The sequence below is a fragment of the Solenopsis invicta genome, chromosome 13 (genome assembly GCF_016802725.1).
Source record: "Solenopsis invicta isolate M01_SB chromosome 13, UNIL_Sinv_3.0, whole genome shotgun sequence".
NCBI classification, from domain to species: Eukaryota; Metazoa; Arthropoda; class Insecta; order Hymenoptera; family Formicidae; genus Solenopsis; species Solenopsis invicta.
The window spans coordinates 7,498,388-7,517,541 of NC_052676.1; the positions used below are offsets into that span (position 1 = coordinate 7,498,388).

The 19,154-nt window shown below is 34.3% G+C and overlaps 1 protein-coding gene and 1 long non-coding RNA gene across 4 annotated transcripts in view; one reads left to right on the forward strand and one right to left on the reverse strand.

Moving 5' to 3' along the window:
* The window catches only part of LOC120359408, a 130,896-nt gene that overhangs the window by 13,344 nt on the left and 98,398 nt on the right, over nt 1-19,154 (reverse strand). The gene's annotated exons all lie outside the window — the stretch shown is intronic.
* On the forward strand, nt 33-18,606 carry LOC105203239 (allatostatin-A receptor). Of its 3 annotated transcripts, XM_026136800.2 has the most exons (6): nt 34-230; nt 1,008-1,793; nt 9,967-10,096; nt 10,175-10,450; nt 10,546-10,794; nt 18,157-18,606. In XM_026136800.2, the coding sequence occupies exons 2-5, from the start codon at nt 1,369-1,371 to the stop codon at nt 10,792-10,794; spliced, it is 1,080 nt and encodes a 359-aa protein (XP_025992585.1). In that variant the 5' UTR covers nt 34-230; nt 1,008-1,368; the 3' UTR covers nt 18,157-18,606. The 3 variants fall into 3 exon arrangements, with proteins under 3 accessions (XP_011170316.1, XP_025992585.1, XP_011170315.1); XM_011172014.3 differs by having other exon boundaries at nt 33-1,793; nt 10,193-10,450; XM_011172013.3 differs by having other exon boundaries at nt 34-1,793.

A 19,154-nucleotide genomic window follows, 5' to 3' on the forward strand; every position in this document is an offset into this window, starting at 1 on the left:
TCTAGCCCCATCCATTCCTGGCCGCGCCGCACTGTCGACCATCAGGGATCCTCAGTACAAAACCACCCCCCGGAGCTAGCGGTAGTTTATCGCGGTGGACGATGGAACGCGGATACTTCACGCGACTCGACCGAAAATTCTATCGGCAAACTTTATCAAAAGTGCAACTTGGGCGATGAAGAAAACTATTTCTTCCATTAAAGTTTCTTGAAGTTTCAAATCGCGAATTGGTAAACCGAGTTTTTGATTTTGTTTTGCCGCGTCTTCAGCGCGTCGTTTCAACGTTCGACGACGCGAAACGAACACGTGGGGTTGACCTTCAAGAAACCACAGCTTCGTGTTACTTTAATACTCAGCCGAAACGTTTAGTGCAGTGTAATTAGGATTTACAGAATTTCGCGCGCGCGCGAACATTTAATACAAAATGACGTTCCTCTATCATATGTGTCATCATACGGAACTGAAAATATAATATAATCACTAAATCGGTTACGAAACTTTTCAATGAGATAAACGTGATTTTAAAACGGAATAGAATTCCAAAAATATGTTTGCTACGATCACTTTGTACGCGCGAGCAATTTACCCGAAGACGTTGACAGTCGCATTTTCAAACAAAGTGAAAACAGGGTGATTTGCGCATACTTTAGTTTGCCGAGTTCAATCCTGCTGCGAGAAACAAATGTCGCAGGGTTTGCGATCTACGTTGTAAAAGTCAATTGCATTTCCGCGTTGATACATTGCTCGATCATCGCGTTCTTAATATAGTGTTCCCCAATTTAGCTTGAAAACCGATAAAAAGTGAACAAGCGTGCTTCGTGCGCAGCCAAATCTACAAATGATATTATTGACGATTATCGCAGGATCGGTATTTCGCTTACACATTTTCAATAATTTGAACAAAGCTCAGTAAACGAAACGTCGCGTTAACATTTTCCTATGGAAGAAGTGCGGCAAGCTTCTAAGACTTATCCCTTCGAGATCTTTCAATTCTTAAGATTTTTCAGAATTCAAGGGAAAATCCGAATTGAATAATAATGCCGTGAAAAAGGGAAGGAACAATGCATAGGCGAATCGTCAATTGTGAATGCTCGATGCTGTTCGGTTGCGAGAATGAGCCTCTCGGAAAGAAAAGATATTCTCGGAATCTTCGGCGCAGACAAAGATCGCGAGACCCTTACGATGACATTAGAATTCTACTAAGGCAATCCACGTCGGCTTTATTATCGCTGTAATGTACGTGTTACGAGTTCCTATTTCATCCAATCGGTCGAGTCGGCCTAACAAGTTTATCGTAACGCGGTAAGAGAGACTTCGCATGATTCTGGATCGCGCGTTCAATCGCGAGTCGATCTTTTGGCCTTCAATATGAAACCGGAAATCGCGAACGCGAGCGACGCGCTGCTTAATTGCAGCACGCAATTCACTTCGCTTACGGACGATGTCGAGGCCTGTAGGCAACACGAATTCGAATACGAACTGGTGCACAGTATCGTGGTGGTGGTGGTGCCATTATTCTTCGGCATAATCGGAATCCTCGGACTCGCCGGGAATTCGCTGGTGGTCTTGGTGGTGGCGGCGAATCCAGGAATGAGGTCGACCACGAACATCCTCATCATCAACCTCGCCGTGGCTGATCTGCTGTTCGTCATATTTTGTATACCGTTCACGGCCACTGACTTCGTACTGCCGTACTGGCCGTTCGGCAATGTCTGGTGCAAAATCGTCCAGTATTTAATCATCGTCACCGCTTACGCGAGCGTTTACACCCTGGTCCTCATGAGTCTCGACAGGTTGGTAAACGTCAAGATTATTCTTTGCGATATCGAACTCTGACAACGCTGACGAACTTCGAGAATCAGATTTTGTTGTTTATAATATAGTTTATAATAGACTGTTGCTTTTGATGCTGTTCGTAAAACGGTTTATAATAGAAAAGTAAATTGCGCGTAAAAAAAATTGAGAAATGGCCGCTGAATATGTTCGTGTGCGAACAATGGCTATCAACAAGTACGGAACGAAAATGACATATACAAACCGCACAAATAGAATGAGCCGTCGGCAAATGGAGATAAAAAACGGACGTGCTTGCCTCTTTAAAATAAGAATAGGGTAAACTCGGGTAAAATGGCCATAATTTTTCAAAATGCAAAAAACGCATATTTATTTTTGTTATTTTTTAATAACGTTTGACCTATCACTTTACTAAATATTAAAGTTAATAATACTATTGAATTTAAAGAGAAAACACTTACTAGAAATCAAATATTAACAAAATATTGTAACATATGCATTGGTCATCTTATCAAAATTTTAAGAAAAAAATGGCCATAGTATTATGGGACAGTTGGCTATACACGTTTCATGTTAAAAATGAATGTAATATTTTCTAAAATGATAAATAAAACTTATAATTTTATATATTGAGTATAAACACGTATATATATATATATATATATATATATATATATATATAATTATAAAAAATTTTATATATATATACATCTTTTATATATATAATTATATATGGCTTAGTTATAATTATAATATTGCAATAGTAACATGAAAATTTTAAAATTTGATATTGCAATAATAACATAGCAATTATAATTTTTTTAAAGTAAAGAAAAAAACAGATTTCTATAATTTAAAGACAAACAATGTATGAAAAAACAAAGTGGGCCATCTTGGCCGAATTGTAAGAAAAAGATGATCATAGTGCATTTAAATAATTAGTGAAAATAAAAGCACAAATTATAAATCATGTTACAATTTAGGTTCCTCTATTATATACGTAACGTTAATTATGATAGCTTAACAGTAATTTATTCGACGTTGTAGCAACTTTTAGAGGACACATGCAAAACTTTGCAGGTAATCAAAAGTAAAAGCATTATATAATATTCAGAATAAGATTGTTTCTAATAGTGTACGCATATAAAATACTGTAAATATTGATTATCTTTTAAAAGAACTATAAAAATGCACTATTTAGCAATTACTGGAGAAATTACAGACTATGGTTATCTTTTCGATATGGCCATAATACCCCAATTTACCCTACGATGTGCAGAAACGTTGTACTTGTACTTTTTTCTTATTTTAGAAGAATTTGTACGTTAATATTGTTTGTCGTCACTGTCATAGCAGAATCAATACTGCAATCATACAAGAATGAATCGCGGGCACACAATTCGTAATACGCTGACTTGTATATTTGAAGCATGCCAAACAGGAAACTGCTTTTTATAAAAGACAGATTATATTTTTTTCGATATGCAAATAATAAAATCAGCACAAAGAACGGCTTGTCAGTCACATATTTTCATATTGGTTTCAACATTTTTTGAATGTAAATGTTTTAGTAAAAAATATGTAATATTTTTGTTTTTTCTTTTTCTTTGACCTGTACTATTCAACAAGTGAAAGTTAAAGCTCCGCTTATTCAGATAATGAATCGAATTGGTATGTGTATGAGCGATGAGCGAAAATATAAATTAGATGTCGAATTTATTTGTCAATAAACATTATGTACCAAAATGACAAAAAAAAGTAATAATTAATTTCGAAAAATCAAAAGATTCTGAAAGGTGTTCCTCGTTTTTAATTTTCAAAAAATTTCTCCGAGTCTACGTCTTTTTTTAACGGAATACAAATAGTAATATTTCGTTACTTAACGATATTAATATATATAACCTTTTATCATGTGTTTATGTGCGTACGGGTGCCTCTGTGCTCGCCAAGGCCTGCGAGCCGTAAGTGATAACAAACTGGTAACTGTGCGATACTGTAATTTCTACATTCAATGCAAGCATTTTTATATTTTTTTATATTGAAGAGTGGGGAAAAAGACCAAACTACTCTTAGTTCTCAGAACATGTTTAGCGTCTTCCGAAGCTTTGTTTAAACTTGATGAGAGTATGTTACAGACAATAGTGCGTAAATATGATGAATATTTACCAAGCCAAACCACAGACTCTCGTATATTCTTTTGCTATACAACCATAAAACAATTATGCATAAAAAAATTAATTAGTTCATTAGTATATGCACAAGGAAATTATATTGTTCTTTTTTAAATGGTTTGTTAAATTATTTTGCATTAGATAATTTCAATGAAATAAAGATACCAAAAAGTTTATTAAAATCAGAAATAAAATTGGCAGTTCTTATGACATTTTTTTCAAGCGCTTTAAATGAAATATAAGTTTTCAAAGAAGCGGCAACTGTAGCATTGAACACCTGAGTAGCACATTTAACTCGCATTTTCTACCAATTATTAGGATATACACTCGACAGCAAAATTAAGGGATCACCTATTCTGACTCCGAAAAATAGGCGTAATTCAAAAGAGTGTAACTTTGTCAAAAATGATCGTAAAAAAATTTTAGAAAAAGCATTTTAAAGCTTGAAATCTTTAGTTTTGAGATTGATAAGTCATTAAACGATTTACAGATAGTTTACGAAGTTACCCGCATTTAAATGGGAATGCGTCAAATCTCCCAATTTTTTACAAACTTTGCAAAACTTCACGACGCGAAATAAAAATTGCACGCAAATGCGGTTTACAGCATTCAAAAGGGTGGATCTTTAGCTTTAATTTGCGTTTTTGTTGAGTTTTGTACGATTTTTTTCACTGAGTTAGGCAACACTGAAGCAAAAATGGCCTCTTTTGCTTCAATGTTGAATAGTACAATAAATATTAAAATAAATTTTTTCAAACAAAATGATAATAATTGATATAATAAAATAATAAAGTTTTTTGAACTCAACTGCTAAAATCAATTAAATATTTTTGGCAATGTAAAAGTATGTACATAATATTTTGGGCAATTAAAAACGAGTTATAAATAGAGAAATTATTATTTTTATAATAACTAGATTATTTTGCAATATATCAATTATTTAATTTTGACCGTAAAACAGCTGATTGCAATGATCAATGTATTTTATTGACAAATGTTAAACAAAAAACTAAAAAATTCGGTAAACTTAAAAATATGCAAATAGAATAGTTCACAAAATGATTTTTTGTTTGTACCAAGTTACAGCTTAAGGGGATAAAACTTACTCTTTGAAAAAAATGTACATTTTCTTTTCGGCGAAATAACTACTGAGAATGGTGACATCTATAAAAAAAAGTTTAAATGGAAGTTACATTGCGTTTTTTTTTTGCTTCATGATACTTTGTACAGATAAGAATCAAAATATTCATGTCGTTCAAGTTTTCTCTATCACCAACCCTTACAATTAAATCTTCGTAAATTTATATGAAAATGTCCACACCTCTCTGTACCTCGAATCTTTTCACACTTTTCATATACATTTTCTGCGATATCTTTTATAAATAAAAAAAACAAATTAAATTTATTAAGTATTTAAAGTCAATTTAGGAGGTTTATTATTCAAATGGTTTCATAAAGAGATATTTAATTATTATTAATGTACATTTTGAATCATTTTTAATAATTTAAGCACGACAATATAATATGTACATATATTAATGACGACATAAAATACGAAACTAATTCAAATAAGTCATTTACATATGCATAAGAAACGTAACTATAGTAACGTATAGTACTTCAATGTTTTTTTATTAAACTATTACGCAAATAGCACAATAAAAAAGACATACTTTAAAAAATAAAATAATAATTTAACACTTTTGTATGTCCCAGAAAGTCCACTCTAAATTTTAAGTTAAAATAACACAAAAGTTAAGTTAAAATAATTCTGATTTTAACTGAATAACTTAAAATAAGCGATTATTTTAACTTAACGTTTGTGTTATTTTAACTTAAAATTTAGAATGGACTTTCTGGGACATTTTATTTTTTACTGTGTAACATTAAATAACCCAGAGTCACATTGATAATTAGATTATATAACATTGTTAATTAATATTAATTTTTTAAAATATTATAAATAAGTTATTTTTCATTAAGTACTTTTCGAGATATGACGCTTAAAAAGTTACAGTACACTGTAGCTTTCAAGTCCCAGAACTCGGAAAGTACTTAACAAAAATAAACTTTCTTATATTGTTTTGGAAAGCTCTTGATACCAGCTATTAGATTCTGAAATCAACAGTAGGGTGTTTTATTTAAAAAAGTTAATGTGATTTTGATATGACTTTGGCGACGCCAACCAAAGTCAAACTAATAAGATTATTAAATAGATCTTTTGAAACCCTACATTTTTTATCTGAAACACTTTTTTCTAAGATACTTAATTTTCGAGATATTTCGCCGGTCCGGTACTTTCTCTACACCCTGTAAGTATAGGAGTTCGTTATTATTTTTCAAGAATGATACATCGAAAAAACACTTTATTATATATAGTTGGATTTGTATAAAAATAAGCTTTAATTCTGTCATTAAAATATTTGAAAATTTAAAAAAACAAATTTCAAGTGGTGGTGGAAAAAAAAATTAAAAATAAAACTTTTTTTTAAACTCATCGATATTAGTTGACTCGGGCAGACGGTCTGGAAAAAATGTTTGTTTAGTTGACTCGTTACGCTTTCATAGCGATCCGGCAAGTACTGCTATAATCGACAATTACCTGATATCCCCGTAATGACAATGTCACTATCGAAATACGGTATTTCATTTTCGATCACAAACTCCCGCGTCATGGGACTGTTGACACTTTTTAACTGAGCAGCCATTGCCTTGTCGTAGAAGAATCGTATTAACTTTTATATTGGTTCTGCAAAAGTAAAACCAATTCGACTTTTTTTATGTTTATCAACACATCTACCGAGTCAACAAAGTGTTAGCAATTTGCTTATATATTGCTACAATTTCGCCGGATTTATAACACAGCTTTAAAGAAATTTCTTTAGTTTTTCAGGATTAGGAACAGTAAAGATGCGTACAAGCATTAAATTAATAATTAAATTGATTAACAATTTATTTTGTGCTTTACATTCGAATTTTTCTTTAAAACTGTCTTTTAAGTCCGGTGAAATTGCGCAGTTTCGGGGAATCTTTTATAAAGTTTACTTAAAAAAATTATTGAGCACTAAGAACTTTTGAGTGTCAATTGACACTCAAATTGGTTAACTCTATTAATAGTAGAACCGATAACGTCATTGACCACATTACGGTAATTCTGACATTTGCAATCAAGTTTTGACGTCAAGACAAAGGTCAGCAAGAGCAAGTCGGAGGAAAGATCGTGGATATCTTGAAACATCCTAATATTTTAATATTAAATTGAAGAATTATTCCATTTACACAATTTTTGCATCATGTCATGGAATTTCGCAAAGTTTGTAAAAAAATTTCGAGATTTGACACATCATTATTTATATCCGTGTAAAAGAAATGAGTAATTTGTTTAATAAAGTAACAATCTCAAAAGTACAGGTTTTAAGTTATAAAGTGTTTTGTTCTTTTAATTTACCACTGTAAACTTTGCCTAATGCAGTTAGTGATTTTTACAATACATTTATTGCTAAAAACAAATCCGCTAATAAAACTGCTATTAAGACACATTTTTAAGATACCCTCACAAGTAAAAAAATGCATTTTCAGTATTTTTAAATAAAATCTTTAAAGGACGTAATAGATTAATTTAATTACCGGATTTGTTTTTGGTGACAAAAGAATCTGTAAGAATCATTTTACGATTGGGCATGATTGACATTTAATGATTGACGGTTAATGAATAAAAATTTATTCGTTATTTGTCTTCTTGTAAATGATGAATAAAAATTTATTCGTTATTCAGCCTCACGTAAATAATGTATAAAAATTTATTCGTTATTCAGCCACTTGTGAATAATGAATAAAAATCTATTCGTTATTTGGCGTCTTGTAAATAATAAATCAAAATTTATTCGTTAATTATCTTTTTATAAATAAATAAAAATTTATTTGTTATTCAGCCACTTGTAAATGATGAATAAAAATTTAATCATTATTCAGCTACTTAAAAATGACGAATAACAATTTAAACGTTATTTAGTTATTCTTTAATAATAAATAAGCACTTATCCTTTATTCAATAAATCTTCAATAAGGAATAAAAATTTATTTTCTTATTCAATTCTCTTTGAATAACAAAATAAACGATTGAAATTATTATTATTCCGTAATAATCTAGGGATCTTTTGGACCCCACGCTAACTTTAAATAAACAAAAAATTCATAATCAAACAATCTTCTATGAAACTAATTTTTATCTGAAAGTATACTATCTTGAGAATACACTCATAAATTTTTGTTGAATTATCTCAAAAATTATAAATTTTATAAATATTTTTGTTAAAAAAGTCAAATTTTGCATTCTTTTTATTTGAATTTTTTCATTATGTTAACCCTTAAACATATTGAAAATTTTCCTAGATTTTCCATCGCTTACTGTGTGAAGATGGAATGAGAAAAAAGATTCAGGCTAGGTGAAAAAAAAGTTTGAAGTCTCTTCTATCAATTGCTACAATTGACCAACTTGATTGCTTAACTAAAATAAAATGGCACTAAAGTAAAGTTTTCTCGGAAAGGTCTCCCAGACCCACTTATGTGTTTAAGGGTTAAATTAATTAGAGACTGAACGTTTTTTTTTATAATTCTTCTATTTTAATATAAAATATATTCGCTATTAACTTTTACTGAATAATAATTCGTCTTTGAAATTTTGTCACAGTAAGATTTTCTGATAATCCGCGGATAATTGGATGAAAAAAATTGATAGCTTGAAGGATCACCTAAAGGATACATTTTACTTTGTCTGAGAGATAGGATAATAATATGAAATGATAAATTCTCAACTTGCGGTGATATATGATAACCAGCAGAAAAGAAATATCGTATCGCGCACGCAATAGTTTCTTTACATTGTTGTTATCCTTTACGGCCGTAAACTTTCCTGTTATCTTTCCTCAGGATGCACGCAAGCCTTTCGGCATGAACCTTTTCTGCAGGTTTGTAAAGCCCCGGGCTTTTCGTTTGACATTTGATGCATTGTTACCGCTTTGAATCGCGATGCGTACGGTTTGCGAAGTACACCGACACATATGCCGTTTGATTCATTCATCTCAGGCAATTTGAACACGCCAATTTCAGCGGCGTAGACCATTGTAGACATTCGTCGCCTAGCTGCAATATCTGCCGGCAATATTTCATTCGGCGCGCCGTTACGTTCCCCCGTACGAACTGGATTAAATTAGCGACTTCAATTTTCATTATTCAATCTCCGGCCGGCGGAGATGCAGCTTCACGAGATACCATTACATGAATTACTAGCATTATTTGTGATAACGCGTTATCTTGCATCGCGAGATTAAGCTATTACGTTGTTTTGTGAATATCGCACATTGCATAATGATGTCGTAATTAACTCGATATCGACTTAGTATCGATGATATTTAAATGAGAGCAAGATGAAAAGGAACGCTCTATTAAAAAATGCTTCGAAGAATTCTAATATCAAGTCTACAGCCTTCTCATGTAAGCTATCAATTCTCGTTAAGGTCTTGCCTGTCGATATCAAGTTAAAAGCACGTAATGTGTTAATCGATATTCTGCATCTTATTTTCAATCGGAACGTACTAAACTACATCGCAAAAAGCGCCCTTTAGCCCTCCCCCTTAACTTTCTTCCTCGAAGAGTATCTACCATATGAGGAAAGAAGCAAGGATTACCTCTAAGAAGACGATTTTTAAGTGCTGATGCTCGAGACAAGGATTAACTTCTGAGACAATTTGTAAACCGAACCTCGGAGATTGTCACTTTTAAGTTAACTTATCAACCGATTTTCAGTCCCCAAACTTTGGCTTTAGATTTAAAAGAGGATACGAGACGGAGCGAAAGACATTTTTAATTTTCTACGCCCTTTTAAAGTTATCATATTCTAGACAATTTGGACAAAATGACAATTTATCTTTCGCTGTATTAGCTATTGAAGCTGATGCTCGATCGAAAGTGAGTCGATTCAAGATAGGAAAATTGCCCGCAGGTATCTAGCGGTAGTCCATCCGATTGCGTCGATGACCTGGAGGACGGAGAATCACGCCATACTGGCGATCTGCGTCGCGTGGGTGGTGATCCTGGCGTTGTGCACACCCGCTCTCGTGATCCACGGCGAGGTGAGCAGGCCGCGAACGGCACCAGGGTGATCCGGCCCTGCAAATCCATCGTGTGTCCGATGCATCGCGCATTCGTAGATTCGCTACGTGTTCCAGGAAGTGGAAAGCCCGTCGGAGAATCTGACAGTCTGCCGGATTCTGGAGCAGTACGATTGGACCTCCTTCCAGGTGTCCTTCTTTCTAACGAGCTACGTGTTGCCCCTGGTGCTGATAGTCATTTTTTACATGTCTATGCTGGCCAAGCTGTGGCGCGGCGCGCGCGTCAGCGCCGAGAGCCGACGCGGGAGGAGACGGGTCACCAGGCTCGTCTTCGTCGTTGTTGGCGTGTTCGCCGCCTGCTGGTGCCCTATACAGGTAAACGGGCCTAAGTGGGAACGATTTTTCTTTCTTCGTTATTGATATACCTACTCCGTCAGCCGTACGATGTCGTCCGTAACGTCACGTTGCAGGTGATACTGGTGAGCAAGTCCCTGGACGTGTACCCGCTCACTACGGCGACGGTAATGGTGCAGATAGTCAGTCATATCTTGGCCTATACCAACAGCTGCATTAATCCCTTTCTGTATGCCTTCTTGAGCGACAACTTCCGCAAAGCCTTCCGAAAGATCATTTATTGCAGGCCACGGATGGAGCATAACAATCGACTGGGACCAGCGACGAGAACCACGAGAGCTGCCAGTACCGGCGATATTCTTTAGGTGAAGAACAATCCTATTTTATTCACCATTGTCTTAAGCTTTCGAAGAAACGTATCGATCTCAGTCAATCTGTTTTCGGGACATTTCAATCGGAGCTTCATTTGGAACTTGGACTACTATAGTAAATGTTTGCGATTGCTCGCCTCGCGCAACGGATTTTACATTTTCTTTTACCTCCAGCTCTACCGCCTTGAAACGTAATATCAGCCTGCCATTCAAAGGACGTTCTATAAACTTTTCCCTTTTATTTATTTTAATAAGCAATTTACTTTATTTAGAAAATATTTCTTGCTTTTCGACGAATTGCCTCATTTCTACTTTCCGCTTTCGGTGAGTTCCAAGATTAATATAAAAATCCGGACGGACTTTAAAACGAGGGATGAAGAAGGGAAAAAACAAGGCCATTCGCGACAGAATATTGCCGATGAAAGAGTCATATTAAATTTCAAGGATCAATCGGCAAATCTCGACAGTGAAAATCGAGATATCAAGGGAGCCTGCTTAAATGCGATATATCACGGCGTTATCTCCGTTCTATCTCCGCCCGGAGTGATATAAATTTCTTCGGAGGATGATGAGCGCGGAATCGTGCCGACACTTAACGACGTTACACGATTTACTTACCGGATACCAGGTTTGGCTCAGCTCGGCACGTCTCCACGAGAGCACGTAACAAAATTTTCCTCTTTTCCCCTGCTCGTTCTTCTCCTGCTCTCCTCCTCCCTGCCGCACTCGCTCCGTTCTCTGGACTCAGCGTGGTGTATTGCCATTAACACGTTGACGTTTTCACAGCCGTTTTCACACCCTCGCTACCATTTTCGTCTGTCCAATCTACACGCGGACATTGGTAAAGTAGGTGAGACGGGGAAAGGAGCGAGTAAATACAGCTACTAACGCGCAATCTTGTACCGCAAGGCATTGCCATTAATGTTAAGTAAAAACGCTGGGGAGTGGATAAGAAATGGAACAGAAAGTTTTCATTTAAATTCTCAGGTCGCGGGAATACCTCGCGCGTTTGAATGAATGACAGCAAGATAGTTCAGTTTGGCACAGTAATCATTAAGGTTTATTACACTAGGGCGCTGTGAAAAGCTCGAGATCAACTGTAAAAATACAAGCTGCTGTGTAAAAGCCTACAATTATAAATTAATATTCTTATTGTGCTTCTTGCCTTAGACTTGACTCTTGTTACGCAATAGGCGAAACAAATCTAGATAGAGGAAAAGAGGGTGATACGGCACCCATTTTTATTTTATTGTATAACTTTTTTTATAATTAATATTTTATGTCAAAGCTTGAACGATTATATTCATGAAAGTGTTGTTTAACAAAGTAATGAAATATTTAATTATTACTTAGGACGTGATTTATAAAAATGTGACGAACTGCATAATAAATGTGGAAAAGAGAAAGTGGTGGTAATATGGCTAACCCAAAAATAATTTTTAAAAAATCAGTTTAGTTAAAAATAGAACAAATGGCATTTTTTTTACAAAATTATATATTTTTAATTTTCCATTGTTTAGAATTTTCTCTTTAGAATTCTTTGCACTCAAAGATTTTAGAGGTATCATTAGAAATATCATTTTAAACCCTGTTTAAACATTAAACAGAAAACATAAAGTGATATCTCTAATGCCTCTAAGCATCGCCCTTTAGAATAATCGATTTATCAAAGGAATATTTTAATATAAAAATTTTGTTTAAAAAAACCGTATTAATAAAATTCCATGTTATTATTTAACTTTGCATAACTCAAATTGTGTACAGCCAAATAAAAAGTTAAATAACAAAAAAAAAACACTCGAATATACATACATTCGTGTAATAATACACTCAAGTTTAAAAACAATGAGAAAATATGTATAAATAAGTGTTAAAATGTACGTTGAAAAAGTTTTGAAGTGCTCGAAAATAAAAATGTCTTGTTACAATTGTTAGCTTTTGTATATTGGCACATTAGTCCCACTAAAAAATCAGCGGGCTACTAATTGAAATAATTCCATAAGCAATCGTTAGAATTCGTCACCCAATAACGTTATCTAACGGGGATAGCTATAATGTTCACAGTAGCCATAACAATATCCTCTTCTCCTCTACTTTAAAAATATTTCAAACTTGCTTTCTTATGATTCTTACGATTGATTGATTTATTTATATCATAATGTTTAACAGATAAAACGTTCAATAATCTTTTCGGGCAAGAGTATCGCAAAGAAGTCACTAGAATATTTCTTTTTGTTTCAACCTGGAAGAGAATGAAAAATTTGCGGTTTCTTTTTCTATTCGTTGAATCTTTTCGTGAATCTTCTTTAGTTCTCCAATGTTTTCCACGCCATTTACAAATGAAGATTCTTTACACTGTACACACACACACACACACACACATAAAATCTTTATTTAAGTGTCACATAAAAAGAAATTAGCGGATACAGCGTATTACGTCAACGAAATCCCTTATATTTGCTTTCGGACTCGTCGTCTCCTTGCACCATTTACGCGGCGCCGAAGGTATTTTTTCTTCGTCGCTTTGTGACATGTTGCGAATAGCAAACAGACCTTAATCAGATCGATGCTATTGCCGGAGATTGACGGCTAGGCGGAAATTCAATTAAGTATTCTTTGTTATTGGTGCCATGTATTGTTTCACACGTTGGCGATTGTGGCGGTTTGCTCTTTAATCTCTTACCGCGATAGTCACCTTTCATCTACCCCTTCCTTCCACCGTATGACGGATAAACGGAAAAAAATACCGATATCGACACTTTGCATTTATTTACTCGAACGTAATGGTGATGGTCCTTTAGGTTCTGTACGTGACATCAATTACAGTTTACTCGCTATAGTATTTGTACCAGAATGGTAAACTAAATTTGAAATTGAACATATATTTTGTTTGACTTGGTCAAAATTATCAGTGCCGATAGGAATTATCAGGCTTTATTCGCTTCACGATCTGTTAAACAGATAGGCCAAGGTAGATTTAACCCGAAATGATTCATGTCTATCCCTCCGCGTAAATAAGGGTGTGCATAATGCATGCATTCTAATGGGCAATAAATTTTTCAAGCAGTTAGATGAATATAATTGTATGATAGAGACAGAGGTAATAAAAATTTAACTGTTTAAATATTTTATGATATTTATCAAGATATGGCACATCTCAAATCATTAACAAAAATGCAAAAATTTCTTTGATTGTTCTATACAGTCAAGTATCTGTATAAAATTTGAGCTCAATTCTCTTATATTGGTTTAAAAATTACTTAATTATTTGTTTGTTTTTGATTTTTATATAAAATCATTTTTTCTGGTACTTATTTACAAATTTGATGAGCCATGAGTAGCATTACGAATTAACAGAAGTGTAGCGGCGCGACGGAGAGCGCCGAGGGTAGTTCGTTTTTGCAACGGCGCCAATTTAGCAGTATAATACTGTCTACTCATTAGAAGAAAAAATTTGAAATTGAAAATTTGTTTGTAACAGAAGATAAAAAGCCATAAATTATCACGGATGCTCGGTAAAAGACAAAAAAAGGACCATTAAAAATATGAAATTTATATAGCCAACTGATTTCTTTGCAACGATATAAATAAATTTCTGTTAATAACGCGGAAAATTTTGTCATTATAATAATTAAATATGCAAACGTATTTTTAATTAGTTAAAACTGTCGATAATTAGTCTGTTCGTGCTATGGCCCGGGAAAATATCTTTTATACATAATTATATACAAAATATGTATAATTATAAATATTTTAATACACATGTAATATAAATAATCATATAATTATACATAAATTATGATAATTATGTAAAGTTATGAATAAATTTTTTTTTTTTTTTCGAGAGCACAGTAAAGAATGGTCGGAGGAAGCAGAACCACTCGGGACGTTATTTTTTCTTACCGCGCCACTATAAATTAATTCAAGTTTTTTACATATGTTAAACATTTTAATAAACATTTATGCAAAAGTTTATTTGAATTTATTTACTCGTTTAGTAAAAGTTATTTATTTAAACAGCTGCAAATTATGATTACTTACGCTGCGTGCAACGCTGCAATTTATTATAAGCTCTATTATTGTTTTTCTTCTTTGTAAGTGGTTTCAGAGCCAAAATTCAGGTATCAACGATTGTAATTTTTTTACCGTTGATTAGGTATTAATAAAGAAAATTGTGCAAAAGTTAATTTAGAATTTACACGTTCAAAAGTTATTTACTTAAATTTGCAACGAAACGTGGTCACTTATGCAGCGCATTATCATAAGCCACATTGAACGCTGCTTTGCTTTTTCACAACTGATTTTGTAGTCAAAATTCGCATATTCGCGATCAAAACTTTTTGTCATTACTTAAAAGAAAAGAAAGAAGTAAATCTAAGAATTCTGCAATGTTTTAATTTCGATAACTTTTAACTAATACTTGCTGGAGCCAAAACTTCTTTAAACAGTTCGAGTCCAGTCGTTTCGAAGGAACATGCCGGCTAATGCGTGGCGCAGTTGAAACGCATACAAACGGCGAAATGACACAAGAATGACACAACGCGGTCGTGTCATACGAGCGGACGCACGCAGTTCCGAGCTGTTTGGCTTGTGCAGTCAGACGAAAACGCCGTATTTTACGGACGAGACGTTTAGAAAAGGATAAGCGAGCGGATAACCGACGGCGCCTCGGGAACGACTACGCTCGGACGCTCGTAAAAATGGCCGCTCGTTGACTAGTGCAAACAAATCTTAATCAAGTAGATGTATTCCGCGAGGCGACGAGATGGTAATCCGATATTTCTGTCGTTCCGATTCGATTTCAGCTAAGCCCTGCGCGATATTAACGACTCTATTTGCGCGTCAATACCAACGACTTACTGTCAATACGAAGTCACTAAAACTATCTCGCACAGAATTAGAGAGCCGGTCACGTTGCACGGCGCGTGACTGCGAGAGCTACTTATTGTGCACTTCCTGTTTTATTTATAAGAATTTGAAGAAACTTTTAAGGATGCAGCGTGGCGAGAATAATTCCACACAAAAGCTCTGTTCCACCGGCCGCTTTTATCACAAACTTGTAAATTCGCTAAAAAATATTGCCGCCAATAAATAAAGACGACGGTTTTCAACGGCGGTTTCTACCTTCGCGCGTATCCGTAAAATAATAGTTTTGCTCTGTGTGCCTTTGAAAATTTGATACCTCATCTCCCGGTATTAATTTTTAAAATATTTCTCGCGTTATGACATTTGCGGCTATAATTATACTTTTCCGAGATACGGCGGAAGGATAACATTCTCGTTCTCCCGCAACATAAGATATGGTCGCATTAAATGAATGAAGTGATTAAAAATAAATTTACCGAATGTCTGATAATTTATAATTTGGATTTAGTGATACATGGTCGCGATAGTCTTTTCCCCCTTGTCCCGAGAATCTCGACGTTGCGTTCGTTATTTTTGCATTCGTTTTGCACAATTAGCCTTTGTGAAGCTCGCAAGCAAATATCGATTTTCACACTGTTCCAATGTAAAGGAGGAAAAACGTTGAATGGCGTAATTTTCAAAAGACATGACGAAAAAGTCGTCGTCGCCGCCGCCGCCACCGGCGTGATAAATGACGATTGTTTGGCAAAGATTTCAAAATGTATATCATAAGGTTGACATTTTCATGAATTGGCGCGCGGGCTGTGCCAAAAGAAACGCTTCGCGCAGTCCTTATCCCAACAAATATGTAGCAAAAGTGAAAATAAATTGGCGCTCTGACAAATATCCGAGGTGAAAAATGGAGTCCAATAAAAGAATTCCGCAGAAAAGTAGTCGAAACAGCGAGGAAAATTTACATTCGCTTGTTACGCACCAAGTATTTTAACATTACACGATATTCCAGATTAATATCGAAGAAATAAATTTTCCTACACGGTTTTCATTGCAGGTGATTTTATAATCTCGTCTCCGAGGCATAATCTCTAGAGATTTTTTTTTTTAACTAAATCTCGATTATAAAAACAGACAAGCTTATTTTGTCGGCACATTTCTACAAGTATTAAATACTGCATATTTAACTTTCAATGACTCGTAATTCTTTCTTTGTTTACAATTTATGCGTACAACTCCATCACGTGTGCCGAGGCTCGATACACGCTTAAATAATATAAAAAAAATACTTTTAAATTATTTTAATTTTTTAATTGTTTACTTTCCCTAATCGTCTATGATTATTTAAAAGCTGGGCACTCCGTTGAAAAAATTAAAGCATAAATGGACGGTATTTGCATCGTTTTTACAACGACATAATTCTTTCTCCGTTTACAATTTATGCGTACAACGTTATCGCTTGTGATAACGCTGGGTTCAAATTTAAATATATAGAAAGAACTTTCTTTTTTTTAATTACTCGCTTTTCCCATATTTGTAAAAACTGGAAGATCTGCTGGAAAAATTATAGCACAAGTTGATGACATTCGTCTCTTTTTCATAATAATTCTTTCTCAGTTTAAAAAAAAAATGAAAGCGCACTTGAGCGCACAAAAAACATGTCGCTTTAACACGTAATGTATAGAAGACTGATTAAAAACAAGATTGCTTGTAAAAGTACGCTGTAACATTTCAGCATTCGAAATGCAGTATTTTACATGTAACGATCTAACACGAGGGCAGATGAAGGTAAGAGATATGTAGATTCGACAGGATTGGGGCGCACAGATCGATGATGAGAAGGTTGATCAACGGTGTTGGGAAGAAGCCAGAAATCAAAGGAAGGAAGGAAGAAGGAAAATGGGCTGTGAAACGAGCGTGCAAGATAGAGACGACGAAAGGATCGAAGAGTACCGACGCGGCGGCCGGCCTCTTCTGCTTTTTCGACGAGAAAAGTCTTCCGCTTATTTCACAAAGTGGCCTACTTTCGAAGCCGCCCACCCCCTACGGGAATTATAGAGAGAGAGAGAGATCAGAGAACGGTGAATTGAACTGTAACGGATGGAGCCGGAGAATTCCAAGGATGCTATGCGAAGTGTTAAAACCAAAGATTGAAATCCTGCTAATTATTTAAATGTTATTTAAATGTTTTCGGAGAGCGGCGGTGATGAAAGTTCAGACTCCGATAGATCCTGCGATTTAAGAGAAAATGAATATTTAATAGGCTTCTGTGCAATTGCATTTCTTATGATTCCCGTGTTTCACGCGTGACGAGACATTTTTAAACAGTTTTCGCGAGGAAAGCGCGGAGTTGCATTTTAACGCGAGAAAATAGCGAAAATAACGAAAAGCGATAGACACTTGAGTGCCAGAGAATTAGCAACGTCAAAAAAAAAAGAAAAAAAAATCTAGTTCAATTCGCATTATTGTTTTACATTTCAATGTTGTTTACTGTTGCAGACGCAATCCACCGACGACGGAGCTGATCGGCGCACGTCTTTTCTCGCCATTGTTTAAAACGAATGCTTATGGTCTATAGAATATTCGATGTTTGATGTCATCTAGCAAAATATATCGAAAACGCATGTTCTCGATCCTTTCGTCAAACGTATGCATTAAGCTATACAGATGTATAAGATGGACCATGCACGCTATATATTTTCTAGGTTTTCCATTGGATTTTGCAGAACGATAAGAAAAGCAAAATATAGGAGCTATCTGTCCCTCATTGTCCTCTACTATCAGCCGTGACTATCAACGTTGCGCATCTAATCTAAGATCAAGAAAAGGACAGACTCCTCCGTTTTACCTTTTGTACTCTCTGCCAAGAACAGATATATATATATATATATATATATATATATATATATACAGGGTGTTCATATATAAATGGTTGTACCCACTTTTTACCATAGGAGCATGATTTACCGACGCCCAGCAAACACAGAAAATAATAGTTATATAACTTGTGTGTGTCACGTTATATAACAAATTTTTACATTCTAGCAATATTATAGTTATGTAAAATTGAATTCTTGATATTACAACATCATAACTTATAACAGTTATATAACTGCCATTTATTAGGTTTATATAACAAATATTTTATTTTAATAATATAACTGTTATAAAACTGAATTATTAATATGACTCCTGTATAACAAATATAATACAACTGTTATGTAACTGTTATTTTTTTTATGAGTGGATAATTACAACTAACATGGACATTACATGTAACGTGTATGTTATATTGCATGTTACTTCCGATTTTATTCTATTAACATTGTTGTTATGCAACTGTGTTTGCTGGGCGGATATGTATTTCTAACATATTATCATATTAGAAATAACAAACGCGTGCTCCTATGGTAAAACGTGGGGACAACCATTAATGAATATTCTGTATATATATTTTTTTTATTTATTTATTTATTTATCTATTTATTTATATAGTT